General features: G+C 37.8%; 1 protein-coding gene across 1 annotated transcript; it reads left to right on the top strand.

Annotated features, from left to right (window-relative positions):
• The first annotated feature begins 2034 nt into the window (after positions 1-2034).
• On the top strand, positions 2035-5615 carry LOC113339260 (eukaryotic translation initiation factor 3 subunit K-like). The gene is made up of 8 exons (XM_026584559.1): positions 2035-2236; positions 3707-3763; positions 3903-3953; positions 4051-4113; positions 4326-4376; positions 4466-4532; positions 4936-5018; positions 5145-5615. The coding sequence occupies exons 1-8, from the start codon at positions 2120-2122 to the stop codon at positions 5346-5348; spliced, it is 693 nt and encodes a 230-aa protein (XP_026440344.1). The 5' UTR covers positions 2035-2119; the 3' UTR covers positions 5349-5615.
• Positions 5616-17974: the final 12359 nt, after the last annotated feature.

The following is a 17974-nucleotide window of genomic DNA, read 5'->3' as shown; positions in this document are numbered from 1 at the left end:
GAGTATCAACATGTCAAACATGATTAGCTGCAGCCCCACAAAAACCGTTCCCCAAAACGTGTTGCTTCCTATTCGAGAATGCATGATTGTGATAAAAACAAACGTGTAGTACTCAGGTTTCGTGTTGCAAGGAAATGGGAAGAGGTCGATTTCATGGTGACCAATGAAGTCACTACTTTGGATTTACTAATGATTGACGAAAACGTGAGTATATTGTCAAACTATTTTTTTTAAATTAAAATATAAATCATGCATTCTAATCAATCAATCTTTACATCTTACACAGGGAGATACCAAGCACGGCATCGTCCCCAAGAAATTGATATGGAAGTTCGGGCCATTGCTCCATGAGGGAGGGATTTATTCACTCTCTAAGTTCAATACCACAACGGAGAAATCCAGATTTCGTCCATCAAAGAATGATCATCGGTTATTCTTCAAATGGGATACGAGGTTGACTATTTGGTGGGGGATACCAGAGGCATCCCCATGCATTCCTTTTCCTTTATTGAATTTGATGACTTGGAATCCAGAATAAACATGTATTTTATGGGTACTCATTGTTTTTTTTACTTTCAGCCATACTCTTACCAAACTTATTGTTGTTTGTTGTATTTTGTTCTTTCTGTTGTCATTTTAAAGTATGGTATAATTATCATTTAAATTAGTTGGAAGTGTAATTGAATTCTAAATTATTTGGATGAAAAATATCTAAAGTATTCATAGCGACAGCGACAAGTTCTCATGAGTCTAACTGAATCTTATGGTAGTGTGTAGTAATTATTACAATTATTACGATACAAAATTATGCCTTCTCATGTCGTGTCGTTAGTGCACGGGTTATTTCTAGTAAATCTACATATAACGAAGATAAAATCTTAAAAATTGACTAGAAAAAAAGTCTTTTGTGAAATATACATGATTGTGATGTATTATACCGTATTATGTAGTGTATTATGCATGTTATGACGTGTTTTTTTAACGTGTTGTGATGTGCCGCGTGCGGTATTCATTCACCGTGCTAATTAGTCTAGCCCAGCACAGCCCACTAAGTTATCGTGTTGTGCCCGTGTAGGACTATGTTACGTGCTGGGCTGGGGTAGGCTCAAATTCTAGCGAGTTGGGTTGTCCCTGCTCGTGCTTGCACAACCCAATTTGTGCCTCTACCTACCTGGGCTAGGGGTGAGAAAAACACGCAAATCCGTGGATTTTACCCAAACGAATCCGCATTTTGACGGGTGAACACCCAGTCTGTTTCTCAGCAGATTAGATGAGAGTGAATTTTTGAAACCGATTGTTTTCACGGGTTTGACGCGGCTGGAACATCACTCATCTGTTGGACACCCGACCCTAAAGACAATGTTAGTATTATGTTATATATACGAAGGTTATTATAGAAAATTGGTAGATAATATATGTAGTTTGTTATTAAGAAGCATTAGAGATCCTCAAATGTACTCCAAAAGTGTCAATTTCAGATTGATATGAGGGCTTCACATTAATGAATATTATAATTTTAGTTGTTAAAAAGACATTGTGTTACTCTTGTTATATTAATCACTTGAAATTATTAATAATATGAGTTTTGATTCTCAGTAATACTACTCATGTTCAAAATTCTTTTATAAATTTTTTGACCGCAAATCCATTCACATCCAATCCGTTCATCCGCTCATTCGCAGGTATCACATCCGACTCGTAATGAATTGGACGTGGATGAAAATCTCAAATCCACCATTTAGATAAATTGGACGCGGATGATAACAATTCCGCTTCCACCCATCTGTTGCTCTACCCTAACCATGGCATGGGCAATCTACAACACTCGCAAAGGAAAATTATTTGGGAGCTTGGAGATTCGAACCTCTCCACTGCAAGTAGTGTTATCATCTCCACTGTCTGCCTTAAAAATTGTGTGACTGCTGTTATCAATTGTAAGGGGTATAATAGTCCTTCACATAAATCCCTTTTTCTTTCCTTCGTTTTATTCTCTGCCCTAAAAAAATCCCCAAAACCCTCCTCCGCAGACCTCATCTTCTTCCACACTCTCTGTTTTCCCGTCTGTTCTTTTTTTTTTTTTTTTTTTCAGTTTTAGGGTTCAAATATTGTTTGGTGAAAGATGGGTAAAGAGACTAGTCCAAAGCAGACGATGGCTTACACTGTTGAACAACTTGTTGCATTGAATCCATACAATCCAGATATTCTTCCCGATCTTGAAGCTTATGTTAATGAACAGGTTGGATTTCAGTTTATACCAACGGTTTTTTCAGATTTCTGTATGTTAATTTTGATGCTGTAAAGTGGGTTTTGATTTTTTTGCCCCGATTATAGTTTTGTTTAAACCCTAAAAATTTCTGATTTGAAGCTGGTTAAAAGATGATGGATTTTGGTTTTCTTGTAGCGAGTAAATAAGAAATTAATAGATTGAGTTTCTGGGGGTTTGTTGGAACTCATATTTGGGGGAAATTAATTTATAAATTTGAGGCTCACTTGGTGTTTGATGAAATGTCACTAAGAAAGACACAATAGATTGAATTCCTGCTGATTTATCTTTACAGACAGCAGATAGAATGGCAAAAATAGTTGTTTTTCTTTTGGTTTATAAAGTAGGTTTCCGATTTTATCAAAACAGATATAATGGGCAAAAAGAGATGTTTTTCTTTTGGTTTACATGGATTTGGTGAACCATGTTATCAAAATTTGAGTCTTAGAACTCTATTGCGCTCTAAATCTCCTTAAAATAAGTTCAATTAAGAGTTCTAGCTTGTTAAGTATTACAGAATTACATTGCCTTCAGTGCAAAGAAATTTCAGCTAAAGGAACAGTGTGATGGTATTTGTATTTTGTCAGTGGATTGTTTGAGATATCAATGGAAAAAAAAAACTCTAGTTTTCTTAGAAAGGCCAACAATTTCGTGATGTAACAAAGGATGATGGTAATTCTTTAAATTTTATGAATGGTTTGAAATTTGGAAAAGTGTATTTCAATGAATAATGTACCCATCTCTTTCCTCTTGAAAACTTTTCAAGAACGACTATGACATCTAATAGTCGGGTTGGAAGGAAAGTTGTCTGTAAATCAAAATTCTCTATAGTTAATGACTCGACTATTAGAGAAGAGCAGGAAGAAGAAGAAAATTATTTATTTTACTAAATTTGAGAATTGATATGAGCGTATTCGCAAAAGATAAGATGCTTTTACCCGATCTATATATATGCCTGGTAATATGTAGAGATATGTAATAACATCTTATCTTTTCCGAAAATGCTTATATCCATTCTTAAAATCAGTAAAACAAACTATTCTGTCTTCTTTTTCTTCTTGCTCTTTTGTATTAGCCGAGTCATTAACAACAGAAACAAGTTTGATTTATTGGTAACTTTCATTCCAATCCGACTATTGGATGCCATAGTTTTGTTGAAAAGTTTTTCAACAGGAAAGAGGTGAATGAATGTTGTAATTGGGGTCTTGAACTTAGTTTTATATCTGGAGGCCTATCAGGTACGAAGATCAACAGTCAGTAGCTACCAGTTACAATAATTAGTCATGCTTATCTTATGTACACAGTCTGGCTTACTAATGCATTCGCCAATGTTCTGATTTTCAGTTTAGTAGCTTTCTGAAACTTGTGTTTGGCGTGATTCGATATGGCTCTTTGTGTTATGATTTGCATTTACTAATGTTTGCCCTTTTTGATACCGAATAGGTTTCATCAGAATCATACAGTTTGGATGCGAATCTATGCCTTCTTAGACTCTATCAGGTGAGGGTTCTTGATACTTTCGTAACTTCTTTCTGAATTGTCATTCTGTTTTAATTTCATGTGTATTTGTGTTTTTATATGAACAAATGGTTTCGAGGTTTTTTTTTTTTTTTTGTCTAACAAGTTTTCCCATGTGTAGTTTGAACCAGAGCGAATGAGTACCCAGATTGTTGCTCGTATCTTAGTGAAGGTACTGCACGTTTTCTTGATAAGTTATGTTCTAGATCCTTTATCTGGCTTTCGTTTGTATCTAATGAATGGTATATCCTCGTTCTCATTTAAAACAGGCACTTATGGCAATGCCAGCTCCAGATTTTAGCCTTTGTCTCTTCTTGATTCCAGAAAGAGTGGTATGATTTTTGTCCTACTGCTCTAGACACGTGTTAGTTTTACCAATTTACCTGTGCTGTGCTGTTATAGTTTGGATTTGGAATTGAGAGCATAACATTATAGGCTCCTGCAAATCTCATTTGTAAAAAACTTCACACCATGGCTCCTTTTTGAAGTATTTGCGCTTGCTGTTAGTTGAGTCTTATCGGTGCTTTTTTGTGTGTGTCATTAGCAAATGGATGAGCAGTTCAAGGCTTTGATCATGCTTTCTCATTATCTGGAGGTATGTCTCTCATATAACAGAGATGCATGCTATTATCTTGTGGGTTTATTAATCACTAATCTACTGTTTCCTCGTTTTTTTTCTTTCAGACTGCAAGATTCCGTCAGTTCTGGGATGAGGCCGCAAAGAACCGTAGCATTGTTGAAGTTGTGCCAGGTTCGGTTCTGTTCGTGCATATACCTGTCCTGTTTTGCCTGTATATCCTTATAATTTATATTATTTACATTGTCAAATGACATGTTTGGTGGAATAAAAGAGACTCCATTTATATTTTAATAGAATTAGGCTAGGTGAATTTGGATCCTACCAGTAAATGCATTGTTTAGGGAGAATAGAGCAACTACTTTGTAGACTGTCACGCTGCTTCACTTGGTTATATACAAGAGTTGGTCTTCAAAATATGTGAACTTTGTATCCTTGAATCCGGATGATATGCTAGAACCGAGCAATTACTTTGTAGACTCACGCCACTTCACTTGTTAGGTAGCCATGAACTATGCGGTCTTTGTACCCTTGTATCTCTTCCAATTTGTTTAGCTTACCAGAAGGTATGATGCAGGTTTTGAGCAAGCAATCCAAAATTATGCAATTCATGCTCTCTCCTTGACGTATCAAAAGGTTCCAAGGGCTGTACTTGCGGAGGTATACTTTTATTCTTTTTCTTTTTCATTGTCTTCAAATGTTTTGCACAATATCCTTCAATTTCACTGTCAGTGCCAATGTTCATCAGGTTTCACTCTGTAAGCATGATCTTTCTTCTTTTTACAGGCCATCAACATTGAAGGTCCTGCATTCGACAAGTTCTTAGAGCACCAGGTAGCCAACTACGGTTGGGTTGTTGAGAAGAGCCAAGGCCGGGGTCAGGTCATTGTCCTCCCTCGCACTGAGTTTAATCATCCAGAGCTCAAGAAAAGCTCATCTGACGGTATTCCATTGGAAAACATTACCAAGATCTTCCCCATTCTTGGCTAATCAACCCAATTACAAATATAAAAGTTTAGCTTGAAATCATCTACATTCTGTGCCAATGGCAGTAGCAAATTCTTGGGATTGTCTGTAGAATGTCTTCAATTCGTACTTCAGCATTACTAGTACCTCTTTTGTTTTCTTCAGTTAAAGCTTATATGCATCATAGGGAGAGTTGGCATTGATAGTACCCCCTATTTAGGATTGTATTTTAACGTCGATAGTACCCCCTATCAGAGTAAGATCAAAAGTAAGAAATTTTCAGCGTCTACAGCTTAATGGAGTATCTTTTCTTCAAAGTTTCAGTGAACACTCAAATTTATAGCTAAAGTGAAAACTTTATAGCTTGAAAAAAAAGTGTTTCTCTTGATTTCTGTATCTAACTTAGTTGTCCATCTACACTTTGATCCCTTCTCAGTCATAACGTGCAATACAGGTACAACGTATCTTACTTAACCATATCATACTGCCTTAACAACTACAAAGATTCAATCAAATATAAAAAGAGATTCGAACAATTTTCATTTGAATCTCTTGGATAGAACAGATAAGAAGTTAGACTGCACTGATAGATGATAGTTGGTGGAAAACATTACGGCCATATTATTTGTTTCAATCTTCTCAATATCTTTGAAAGAAGGAAATGTTCATGGAAATCTAGATGGGGCTGATGTGCCTTCAATACGCATCCAGCGCGTAACCCGGCCAGCCAAGCTGATCTCCAAATTATTGGCCCTTGTCACTTGAAGTTGTCATTTAATTACAGCAAATCCCGCTGGCCAGGATAAGGATACTCTCTGAGATATGGGTCCTCAAAGTCCGATTGTTGTACTAGAAACCACCTCATAGTAAAAAGTCCATTTTGAATTCAAAGAAATATTTAAATATAAATAGACATAAATAATTAGGAATTTCCAAAGAGATGTTTTTTTTGTTGTAGTGACCAAAAATCCCAAGTACTGAAACAAATGTTTATCAAAGAGATCTGTAGCTTGTTGAAGGGCTACATGATTGTTAGTTCACATTGTAAAATACAATCTGGACACGCCATTGCAGTTTCTCCAAATATCCTCCACTTTAAAATAATTTTGGTAATTATTCCCTTTGTCTTTTTATATTTTCGTCAGTCCCAAATATTCTCCTTTTCATTATGGTATTTTCTCATTACAATATATACTAGCTGAGCTAGTTGGTTCGAGCCCCAAAGTTTCATGCGTTCCAGAAGGTTCCAGGTTCGAGCCCTCATTGACGTAATATTGCAGAAATTATCATGGAAGGTAGAGTTAGTTTGCCCTCCGTGTGACACAATCTCAGCCCCCATCCGCTTCGGTTCCCTTGGCTGAGGCTCGCTGGTAGGGTAGCACAACAACCTGTTCAATTAATTTAGTAGTATGTTGATGGAGCTTAGTTTGTTAGGCTTCTCACTAGTTAGTGTAATACCTTTACCCAATAATAATATATTAATAATAAATACTCGAATATTTATAAAATTGTTTTTAATATAATTCAACCAACCTAAAATCCTAATAATATCTCTATAAATAGGAAACAAATCCATTTAATATCTTTCCTATTCTATCTTCACTACACACCCTATTGGAAAGGTTAGATTCTTTAAAATATCTATTTTTATTTTAGTTTTAAAGTATCCATTATAGGACTATTTAAATTATTTAAATGGAAAAGATTCTCAAATAGGTAGTCAGAATAGGACGATTATGGATGACGTTAAAGAAAAATTCTCTCAGTGTCAAAATTTTTTGGGTGTTTATTTAGTGCCAAGAATAACAAACAATGTAGCTGATGTCTTAGCAAAAGAAGCAAAGTCTTTTAAAAACATCCTAAATTGGAGGAATGTACCTCCTTGTGTTAATTATGCTATAGAAGTAAATAAATCAAATGTTAGGGATGCTTCTAATAACCTAACATTAGATGGCTCTACTCAGGTTGTTGTAAGGGACACTAACTCCCTAAATTAGCCTTTTGAAATGCATTTAACTTACCAAAAAAGTATCCATGATAAATTTAATTTCTTTTTGACAATCATCTAATCAATCAATCAAAATTGAAAATCATCTAAGCAATAAAATAAAATAAAATAAAATAATTTATACTACCTTTTTTTCCATTCATATTAAGAGTGGAGTTACCAACTCATTACTAAAAAAATTGTCATTTTTAGCAACGGCATTGAATATAAAATAAAAAACGGGGGAGTACTTGTATTATGAATATTTGTCATTTATTTCCTTACTTTCTTATATATATTTTTTTTAGTCACTTACTTTCTTATTAGTATCTACTTTGTTTTAGTTTTTCACGTTTCATACCAACAAAAATAAAGTAGAAAATATAATGATAGGAGATCTTTTTTTCTAGCCTGTTTTTCGTACATCAAAAACTCATCATTCAAATTCCATATACATGAAGAACCCTTCTGTTTCCTTGCATCATTTTTTTTTTTGCAGCAATTCCTGATTCAGTTTCACTGTCAAGTACACCAATGTTCATCAGGTTTCACTCTGTAAACGTGATCTTTGACCTTTTCACAGGCCATCAACATTCGACAAGTTCTTAGAAGAAAGGTTGTTGGGTAAGAAATATTCTCTCTCTTCTCTGAGGATCGGGTGTGACTGTTTCAACTCACCTAGTTGTTTTCAAATGGTCGATTAATGGATACTGGCTAGGGTTGAGAATTTTCTAAATACTTCATATCTACACTACCTGTAGTTCTTGAATCTAATGCATCTTCCACCATCGGTTGATTTGAGGGACCTTTATCAGTTGAAATAATCTGTATGGAAACTCGAAGGAAGATTTTCTCTTTCAAGATCAGTTAGTGGCAGATTTTCTGGGTTTTTTATTCCTCTCCTCACCTCCCATAATCACCAATGAATCAGCAGCCACCTCCTCCCGTCTCCAATCAGGGCTCGCACACACCTGCAACTCAACTACGTGATACATTACTTCACGCTATTAGCTCTGAAAAGCACCATAGATTCCCGCAATCCTCCCCATGCGTGTCTCACGTCAATGAATCATTCTCGTTTAAAGATAACCAAAAGCAGAAGAATAGAAGCCTTTCAGAGGATTCAAAGCAAAGCTTCTTCTCCTTTACAACATCTTCTACCTCGAGTAATACTGAAAAGCTCTTCAACAAAGACAAAGAAACAAACCTCAACTTTTCATCCAAAATCCCCTCAATCCATCATTTTAGAAAAGGTCCCAATCAAAAAAAACATCAAATCCATCAAACAGATTCGGAAAAAAAGAAAACTTTACCGAAAAAGATGAAAGATATCCATATCCATATCTTGCAGTTAACTGATAGAATGCAGAACCTGATGCAGATTCATAAGGAACATAGTTTGGCGCTAAAATTGGTTGGAGGGTTTGAAGATTTTTCTCAAGTCAAAAGAGCTTTTGGTAATAGGATATTCCCCATAAAAGTTTCATCTAATGGAAACTAATGCAACTTTCCAGGTAATTCAACTGTCCCTCAAGCACAAATCTGATAAAGAATTCATTCTGGCCAACCAACCTTGGATTGCAGGTCCGCATGTTATTCTCTGTGAGGATTGAACTTTCTTTGTTCAACACCCACTTAACTGTTTTAAGTTTGCTCGGTTTTGGTTGCAAGTGCTTAACTTACCTAGACTTTTTTTGGATGAAGAGGCAATTAGGGACATCATAGAACGTTCAGGCACATAAACTGTTTTACAAACTGACCTAGAGAACTCTCCACCTAGAGCTTTAGTAATGATGGACCTAAATAAACCTTTCATGCCAGGAGTGATGCTAATTTTAGGAAAGGGAACTTGGGTTCAGTTTGCCTATGAAGGAATTCCGGTGTTATGTTTTGTCTGTGGTTTTCCAGGACATGTTTTTCGAGAGTGCCATAACTCCAATGGTTTGAACCAAGTTTTGCAACAGAAAAAATTCATAAACTTTCCCTATTCAAAGCTTAATGCAAAAATGAAGGCAACAAATTCAAGAGGAACACGAGTCAACTGCATGCAGGATTATCGTACTTCTCAGACCCTATTAGGAGAATCTTCTGCATCTGGAGTAGAGATGACAAAGGATCTCAGATCACATATCCACCATGATGCTACAAAGGTACAGAAAGATTTCTCTGAGTCAGGAAAAGAAACTCAGAAGGGAGTATCTCATGAATCGGGGATGACTGAGTTGGAAAATCCTAACAACACGGCTACATTCCCATCTCAGTTATCGGAGGAAATGATTCGACGAGGACTTGCATGGATCACGGTAATCCTAACAACACGGCTACTGCAACAAGCAAAACATCTCAGCCGCCACAAAACAGCAATACAGATTGTGCCAATGCAGTTTCTGCTGTTAAAGCGTCTGAGAAGATAAAGAATGTCAGAACAAGTACCAAGGAGAAGAACCAGCTGCATGCCACGTCAACTCAGCCTGACATGTCATTCTCATAGGCCACGTCAGCCCTACATGACACGTCATCCATGGATGCTACACAACTGTTTAGCCAGTCAGCACAGTATGACAAGTCAGCCAACCCTTCCACGTAGGATATGCCTTCCAAGTCATCACTATCTGCCATGGGGGAAATACCTGGCGCTCCAACCTTGCTGACCACGACTGCAACACCTGAAAATCCTACCTTGCCGTCCATGCTAGCTCTGCTTGTCCAACAGTCCAATGGATCCATATCTAAAGGTGGAACTACCCTGAACCATCCTCATGGCGCAACAAGTTCATAGCCCATTAACAAAGGTAATGGAAAAGCAGCCTCAGAAGATATGGAGCCCAATGAATCTGCATCAGTGGATCAGTTAGTGCAGCCGGTTCAGGACCCGAATCAACAACCAAAATCCAAAAACGGTATCAATTGTATGTTAACTTTCTTTACCCCTAAATATACTAAAGTTCTGTTGAATGAGGTGCAAAACAGGGCATGCATGTCAACTTTCTAGTTCACATGGAGAAAGGCAAACCGGAGGTAACAGTTACAACCACCACTGCACCAGCTTTGAGAACTTACAAGAGAAGAACAATTAGAACTCCTACAAGGCTACTAGAGCATTTGATGCTCCCTAACACTCCAGAATTTGCAGCTCAACCACCACCTGCCAAAGTCCGCAAATTTGCCTCTATATCACAGTTGGAACAACAACAGAATGCTACACTTAGAACCCCAACTTTTGAAATACCAACTGTGAGACAACAAAAGCCAAGGAGTGCAAGAAACATATTTCAACAAGCAAGAACTGTCAAGGCCACTAATCAAAACATTCATGCAAAGGAAACCAAGAAAGTGGAGCGGAACGAAGGACATAACACTAAATCTACTGCAACTTCATCCTCGGCAAATCCAGCTTGGAGACTGTCCATTGATGCAAGGACTATCGCTGAAGCAGCAGAAAAAATTGCGCGTGGTGTTGGCTTTAACCAACACACGCAGAAGCCATGAGATACTTAGATTGGAACTGTCAAGGCGTCCACAATGCCTTGACGGTTTCTAAATTACGTGATTACACACGTAAATTTAGACCTTCTCTTTTGTTCTTGTATGAAACTTTAGCGACTGTGTCACACATGACTTTTTTGAGTACTTCTTTAGTTTTTTTTTTGGTTCTTTTGCTATCACTTGTGAGGGACATAAAGGTGGCCTCTGCTTGATGTGGACATCCCACCTTAATGTCTCAGTTTTAGTAGCTAATCAGAATGTTATCCATGCCTACATCACTCCAACTCAACCTCAGCTCACACCTCCTTGGATGTTTACTGGAACATATGGACCTCCACAACCTGCACCAAGACATGTTCTTTGGCAAATCTTTGATGACTTGATCTCTCCACCAACCATTCCTTGGCTCCTTATGGGAGACTTCAACGGAATTATTGACCAACAAGAAAAGAAAGGAGGCAGGCCCGTCACTAATGGTCAGGTTAGATTGTTCAATAATTTTATAAACTCTCATGGCCTTATTGATTTAGGATTTCAGGGAGACTCTTTCACTTGGACCAACAATCAAATGGATGGTAACTTCATCATGGAAAGGCTAGACAGAGGCCTTGCAACACAACTTTGGCTAGATAATCACCCTCAATCACTTCTCAGACATCTCCCAAGAATTGGATCAGACCATGCTCCACTTCTGCTCAATGAAAAAGCAATTGCAAGAAATTACACAAAACATTTCCGAGTTGAACACTTGTGGTTTCTTTATCCACAAATGAAGGACGTGGTGCTTACAACCTGGCAACAACAATTTTCTCAAGAGGAGGCATCCTATGTAGGACAGAAGCTTCTTACAAGAATGCAAGAAACTGCATTGGCTTTGCAAAAATGGCACAAACAGACTTTTGGGCATCTACCAGATCTTCTTGATGAGTGCCAAATAATGTATATATTTATCCCTTTTTGTTGGCATTTAACTCATCTTTTGTGCATTAATTCTACATTTTATCCCATATTTTGTATTTTCATTGTTTTCAAGAATAAATATTTTTATTAATTAATTTTGCATTTTTAGGTAATAAATAAAGTTCGGATGAGTCGCGGAGCAAAAAAGAGCAGAAAAGTAGTGAAAAGCCGGGAGAAATCACGCAAGGAAGCCGCGAAGAATGGTGCGCACAACCTCATTTTCTACACACAAAAACGCATCCGTTCTCAGCCATCAGATCAGTTCTCAGAAGCATCCGACGGTCGCTCCTTCATAGATCATCAAAATCTGAAGTCTCTGCCAAGCACCACAACGCTGAAATTCCAAGCCTTCAGATTAGATGATAGTTGAATCCAACGGTTGCTCCCTTGCTGTTCATCAAAGTTTGATATCTCCGCCTTACACTACAGCACCTAACCTAATCTAGCACCGTTCGTTTCGTTGTATCCCTTCATCCGACGGTCGCTCCTCGCTTGCCTCCGCATTACCGCCCGATCTACCTACCATCTCCACACCCCACGGCTAAGCATCGCAAGACATCGAAATATGATGGGCCGCCTCACACTCAAACAACCTAACCCTATACCCATCAAACCTAACAGACCTTACCCAAGTCTCATCTTCCTCCTTCGAGCAGTCGAGCTCTGCTCCTGCCATGTCCGCCACCTTACCCTGCCCCGCTCAACCACCACCTCAACCACCACCATCTCCTCTCAAATCAACCAAGCACCATAACCCATCTCCACTACTATCATTACAACCTATCTAGCCACCTAATTTCCCATTTTTATACATGTTTTTCTCAAAACCCTAACGTGTGAAAAATTGGTAAGTTAGGTGAGTTAGGAGAGCAATTGGAGGCGTGGAGAGGTAAAGGAGTACAAATGGAAGCATGGGTCGAGAAGAATTGGGAGTTATCACATCAAATTAGGTAAAATATCTAACCCTAATTTTGACTGATTTGAGGGAAACTTGTAGAACCCTAATTGAGTGTTGTGGACTATAAATAGCCTTGTGGGTGTTGTTGTAAAACTTTATCTCTGGACTAGCCAGTGTATCCCCATGAGGGATGGACTAGCCAGTTCCTCTTGGGTAGATTTTTCTTCCCTGTTCTGTATTTGTAGACTTAATTTTAATTTGCAATTTTAATTCCAAATTCAGTTTTAGTTCATCATGTTTTCAATTCATGTGTTTTCTATCCATGTTTTTCCATGTTCTGTGTATTGTTCAATTTCTCCATTAGTTGTAATGTTAATGTTCCTGTTAATGTGCTTGTTTTCATATTCTGTTGATGTTCCTGTTAAATGTGCATGTTCCTGTTTAATGTTTAGTTTTGTGCTTAATGTTAGTTCACTGTTAGTGCCATGTTTAGCTCAACTGTGTTTCAATTCATTGTCAAGAAGTGATGGAATGTTAGGCTAGAAGCTTTGAAGCATTGTTTTGATTGAGCAATGGGAGAAATTAGTGCTCATAGCAAGCTAATTCTCTTTCCCATTCCATTTGTATGCTTAGGATGCATTGTGTTGATTGAGCATTGGGAGAAATTAGTGCTCATAGCAAGCTAATTCTCTTCCCATTCTATTTGAATGCCTAGAGCCATTGACTTGGCTTTGTTTCTTTTTCTTATTCATTTTCCTTAGCTATCTCCACATCCCTGCCCTTGGCCTTAGGCCTTGGTTTGTATTGTCATCTTTCTTTGCTGTCTAGTATTTGCTTTGTTTAGTTCTTGGCTGTTCTTTTGTTTTCTGTTTTGCTTCCATCTTTGGCCATTGGCCACTGTTTTTCTTCCTCCCATCCTTTTGCCCTGTTATGCTTCCCTGAGCAGCCTGCATTACCCTTCTACTGCTGCCTCCCTTCCACTGCTTGTGCAGCTGCTGTGCAGTACTGCTGTTGCTGCTGCTTTCTTTGCCTTGTGCTGCTGCTGCTGCAACCCTGTTGCTGCTGCTACCTTTTCCCTGTCTGCTGCTGCTCCAAAGCTTGGCTCACAGCAATCCAAAGCCCAGCTCACAGTTCACTTTCCAAGCTAAGGCCTGTCACTGTCAAGCCCAAATCCAAAAGCCAACTGAGCCCAAAGCTCACTTCAACACTGAGCCCAAGTTCAGTTTACTGAAACCAAGCCCAGTTCACAAGTGAACTGTTAAGCCCAGTCCACAGTTCTCTCCAAAAGCCTAGTGTACTGATAGGCTAAAGCTAAAGCCCAGTTCATTCCCAAAAAAACCCACTAAGCCCAAAGCAAATTTAGAGCCCAATAGCAATTTAGAGCCCAAATAGCTAAACACTACAAAACACTCCCAATCTCTGTGGATCGACCCGTACTTGCACGAGCTACAACTGACGACCGTGCACTTGCGGTATTACTGTAGGCCCGCGTTTTATTACGCTTAATTTTCACACTCCTTTGAGGCCTACCAAGTTTTTGGCGCCGCTGCCGGGGATTGGTGCTGTGTTTTTCTTGTTGTTTTATTAGCTATTTTTGCATTTCACTGCATAGCATTTGCATCTGCATCTGCTTCACTTCATTTGCTGTTGGACCTGCTGTTCTGAACCTGTTTTTCCTCTGCTGGGACGCCACCAAGGAAAAGAACCAAAGCCCAACTGGGTTTTTGCAACAATATCAGAGCAGCTGGGCTGTGCTTAAAAGGTAACCCATTTAAGAGAACCCGAATTGTGGGCTTCCAATTTTTTTAATTGTGGGCTTGTAATATTAAAGCCAATTTTTGGGCTTCTCTTATTTTCTGTTGGGTTTGTAATAATTTATTTGTGGGCTTGTTTGTTTAATTTGTGGGCTTGTTTAAATTCTTTCATTGGACTTGTATTTTGGACTCTGGGTTTAAACCCAGCTGAGCTTGTAACCGATTGTGGGCTTGTTTCCACTCAAGAGTGGACCTCGAAACCAAAGTTTTAAAACAAACGTCGGGCCTTAACCAACTGGGCCAAATTAAACTTTCAAAATTAAAACTTAGTGTTTCATGGGCCGCAGCCTTCCTTCCATTCCATTAGAGGACAAACAGTGGGCTTGCTCCCATTCAAAAACCAAATTTTATTTTCTTTTTTAAAAAAAAAAAAAAAAAAAAAAAAAACAAAAATTTCCTTTGCTCCCATTCAAAAACCAAATTTTATTTTCTTTTTCTAAAAAAAAAAAAACAAAAAAAACAAAAAAAAAAAACAAACAAAATTTTCTTTTGCTCCCATTCAAAAACCAAATTTTATTTTCTTTGTTTAAAAAAAAAAAAAAAAAAAAAGTTTTATTTTTCTCCCATTTAAGTCCAATTTTAGTGTTTTGAAACTTTCCATGTCTCTACACTTTTTCTTTTGGGTTGATCCTCAACTCTTTAGACTTTTGGTGTATGGTGATTTTTTTGTATATAATCCAGTAGATAAAATTTCTTAAAAACCCTTTTGTTCCTTTTGTATATATTTTGCTAATCCAATATGATCTCGGCTGAAATATGTTGGATTTTTGCCTTGAATAACGGAGTTTTAATTCTGCTTTCGCCGAAATCGGGTATTCTCTCTCCTTTTACTCTACTCAGCATGTCCCTTTCCATATGTTGCATTTTAATTCTTTCCATATTTTGAAACATTGAGGACAATGTTTAGTTTAGGTTTGGGGGTATAGAGTAGATACCATGATAATTTGCCATAATTGAAAACGAACTCCTTCTTCTTTTTGAAAAAATTGAAAAATTCCAAAAAAATTGAAAAATCAAATTCAAAAAAATTAAAAAATTAGAAAAATCATAAAAATGGAGCTCATTTACCTTGAAATGTTGACTCTTGTGCAAATATGTATTTTTATTAGGAGTCTTAGTCTAGATATTTAGGCACCCTGATTCTAGCACAATTCACATAGTGATAAGAAATTTGCACGCGCACGATCTACCAATACATGTATGGCCTCGATCTTCAAGGTGTTTGATAGGAAGTTACGATTGCCAATCACTTTAGAATACTGAACGAAACTTGACTAGCTTGTTCTTTGGTTGGTTGGGATAGAAGGTGGAGGTTACATCAAGAAAGACAACCATCGAATTTAACTGGGTGCATCAAAAAGGGCTACCTCTTGCAAAGTGTCATGTAATCTTTTGTTTCCTTTTGTATATGTATCAAAAGTGTTTCCTTGTTCTAAAAAAAAAAAAAAAAAATATCAGAAAAATACAAAAAAAACAAGTATTTATCAATTCCATCATCTCTTGTTCCAAAAATAAAAAGAGAGTAGTCAATGTAAATAAGAGTCATGTAAATAGTCATTTTGTTGTTTCATTGTAATAAGCAAGGAGGGTGTATGCCATTGATGTACAACGCGAGTAATTGTGAAATACCTCCAACTCATTCACAATTCTCGTAAAGTCCGGACAGCTAGCTAGATTTCGACCTCAGTTCTTAGCCTGAGAAACTATCTCTTGGTGATTAGTAGTCATAACTTCAGATCTTTCTTTACACATGTGTAGATACACTTTACACTCTTATCACATGTCTTTTTTTTGTTATCAGTGCTAGGATTGTGCCTTCGATAGCTAGATTGACATCACCATTTTGCTGTGAGCTTAAACTGTTTTGCACATGTCACATTTGATGGAATCTGAGCTTATTTTGACCTAGAACTTTGTAGGTACGTTCTAAGCAAACCTTCACGAGACTTCAACTCGTCCACTAGGGACACTTAGTGGTTTAAAAGGCTTAGTGCATACGCTAAATGCATTCGAGAGACCAGCGACAGTGGTATAGTTAGGATTTCCTTAGTTTTGTTTTACTTGAGGACAAGTAAAATTCAGGTTTGGGGGTATTTGATGAGTGCCAAATAATGTATATATTTATCCCTTTTTGTTGGCATTTAACTCATCTTTTGTGCATTAATTCTACATTTTATCCCATATTCTGTATTTTCATTGTTTTCAAGAATAAATATTTTTATTAATTAATTTTGCATTTTTAGGTAATAAATAAAGTTCGGATGAGTCGCGGAGCAAAAAAGAGCAGAAAAGTAGTGAAAAGCCGGGAGAAATCACGCAAGGAAGCCGCGAAGAATGGTGCGCACAACCTCATTTTCTACACACAAAAACGCCTCCGTTCTCAGCCATCAGATCAGTTCTCAGAAGCATCCGACGGTCGCTCCTTCATAGATCATCAAAATCTGAAGTCTCTGCCAAGCACCACAACGCTGAAATTCCAAGCCTTCAGATTAGATGATAGTTGAATCCAACGGTTGCTCCCTTGCTGTTCATCAAAGTTTGATATCTCCGCCTTACACTACAGCACCTAACCTAATCTAGCACCGTTCGTTTCGTTGTATCCCTTCATCCGACGGTCGCTCCTCGCTTGCCTCCGCATTACCACCACCGCCCGATCTACCCACCATCTCCACACCCCACGGCTAAGCATCGCAAGACATCGAATATGATGGGCCGCCTCACACTCAAACAACCTAACCCTAACCCATCAACCTAACAGACCTACCCAAGTCTCATCTTCCTCCTTCGAGCAGTCGAGCTCTGCTCCTGCCATGTCCGCCACCTTACCCTGCCCCGCTCAACCACCACCTCAACCACCACCATCTCCTCTCAAATCAACCAATCACCATAACCCATCTCCACTACCATCATTACAACAACCTATCTAGCCACCTAATTTCCCATTTTATACACGTTTTCTCAAAACCCTAACGTGTGAAAAATTGGTAAGTTAGGTGAGTTAGGAGAGCAATTGGAGGCGTGGAGAGGTAAGGAGTACAAATGGAAGCATGGGTCGAGAAGAATTGGGAGTTATCACATCAAATTAGGTAAAATATCTAACCCTAATTTTGACTGATTTGGGGGAAACTTGTAGAACCCTAATTGAGTGTTGTGGACTATAAATAGCCTTGTGGTGTTGTTGTAAAACTTTATCTCTGGACTAGCCAGTGTATCCCCATGAGGGCTGGACTAGCCAGTTCCTCTTGGGTAGATTTTTCTTCCCTGTTCTGTATTTGTAGACTTAATTTTAATTTGCAATTTAATTCCAAATTCAGTTTTAGTTCATCATGTTTTCAATTCATGTGTTGCTATCCATGTTTTTCCATGTTCTGTGTATTGTTCAATTTCTCCATTAGTTGTAATGTTAATGTTCCTGTTATGTGCTTGTTTTCATATTCTGTTGATGTTCCTGTTAAATGTGCATGTTCCTGTTTAACGTTTAGTTTTGTGCTTAATGTTAGTTCAC

The sequence above is a fragment of the Papaver somniferum genome, unplaced genomic scaffold (assembly GCF_003573695.1).
Source record: "Papaver somniferum cultivar HN1 unplaced genomic scaffold, ASM357369v1 unplaced-scaffold_21, whole genome shotgun sequence".
NCBI classification, from domain to species: domain Eukaryota; kingdom Viridiplantae; phylum Streptophyta; class Magnoliopsida; order Ranunculales; family Papaveraceae; genus Papaver; species Papaver somniferum.
This window is presented reverse-complemented; position numbering and strand designations above follow the sequence as displayed.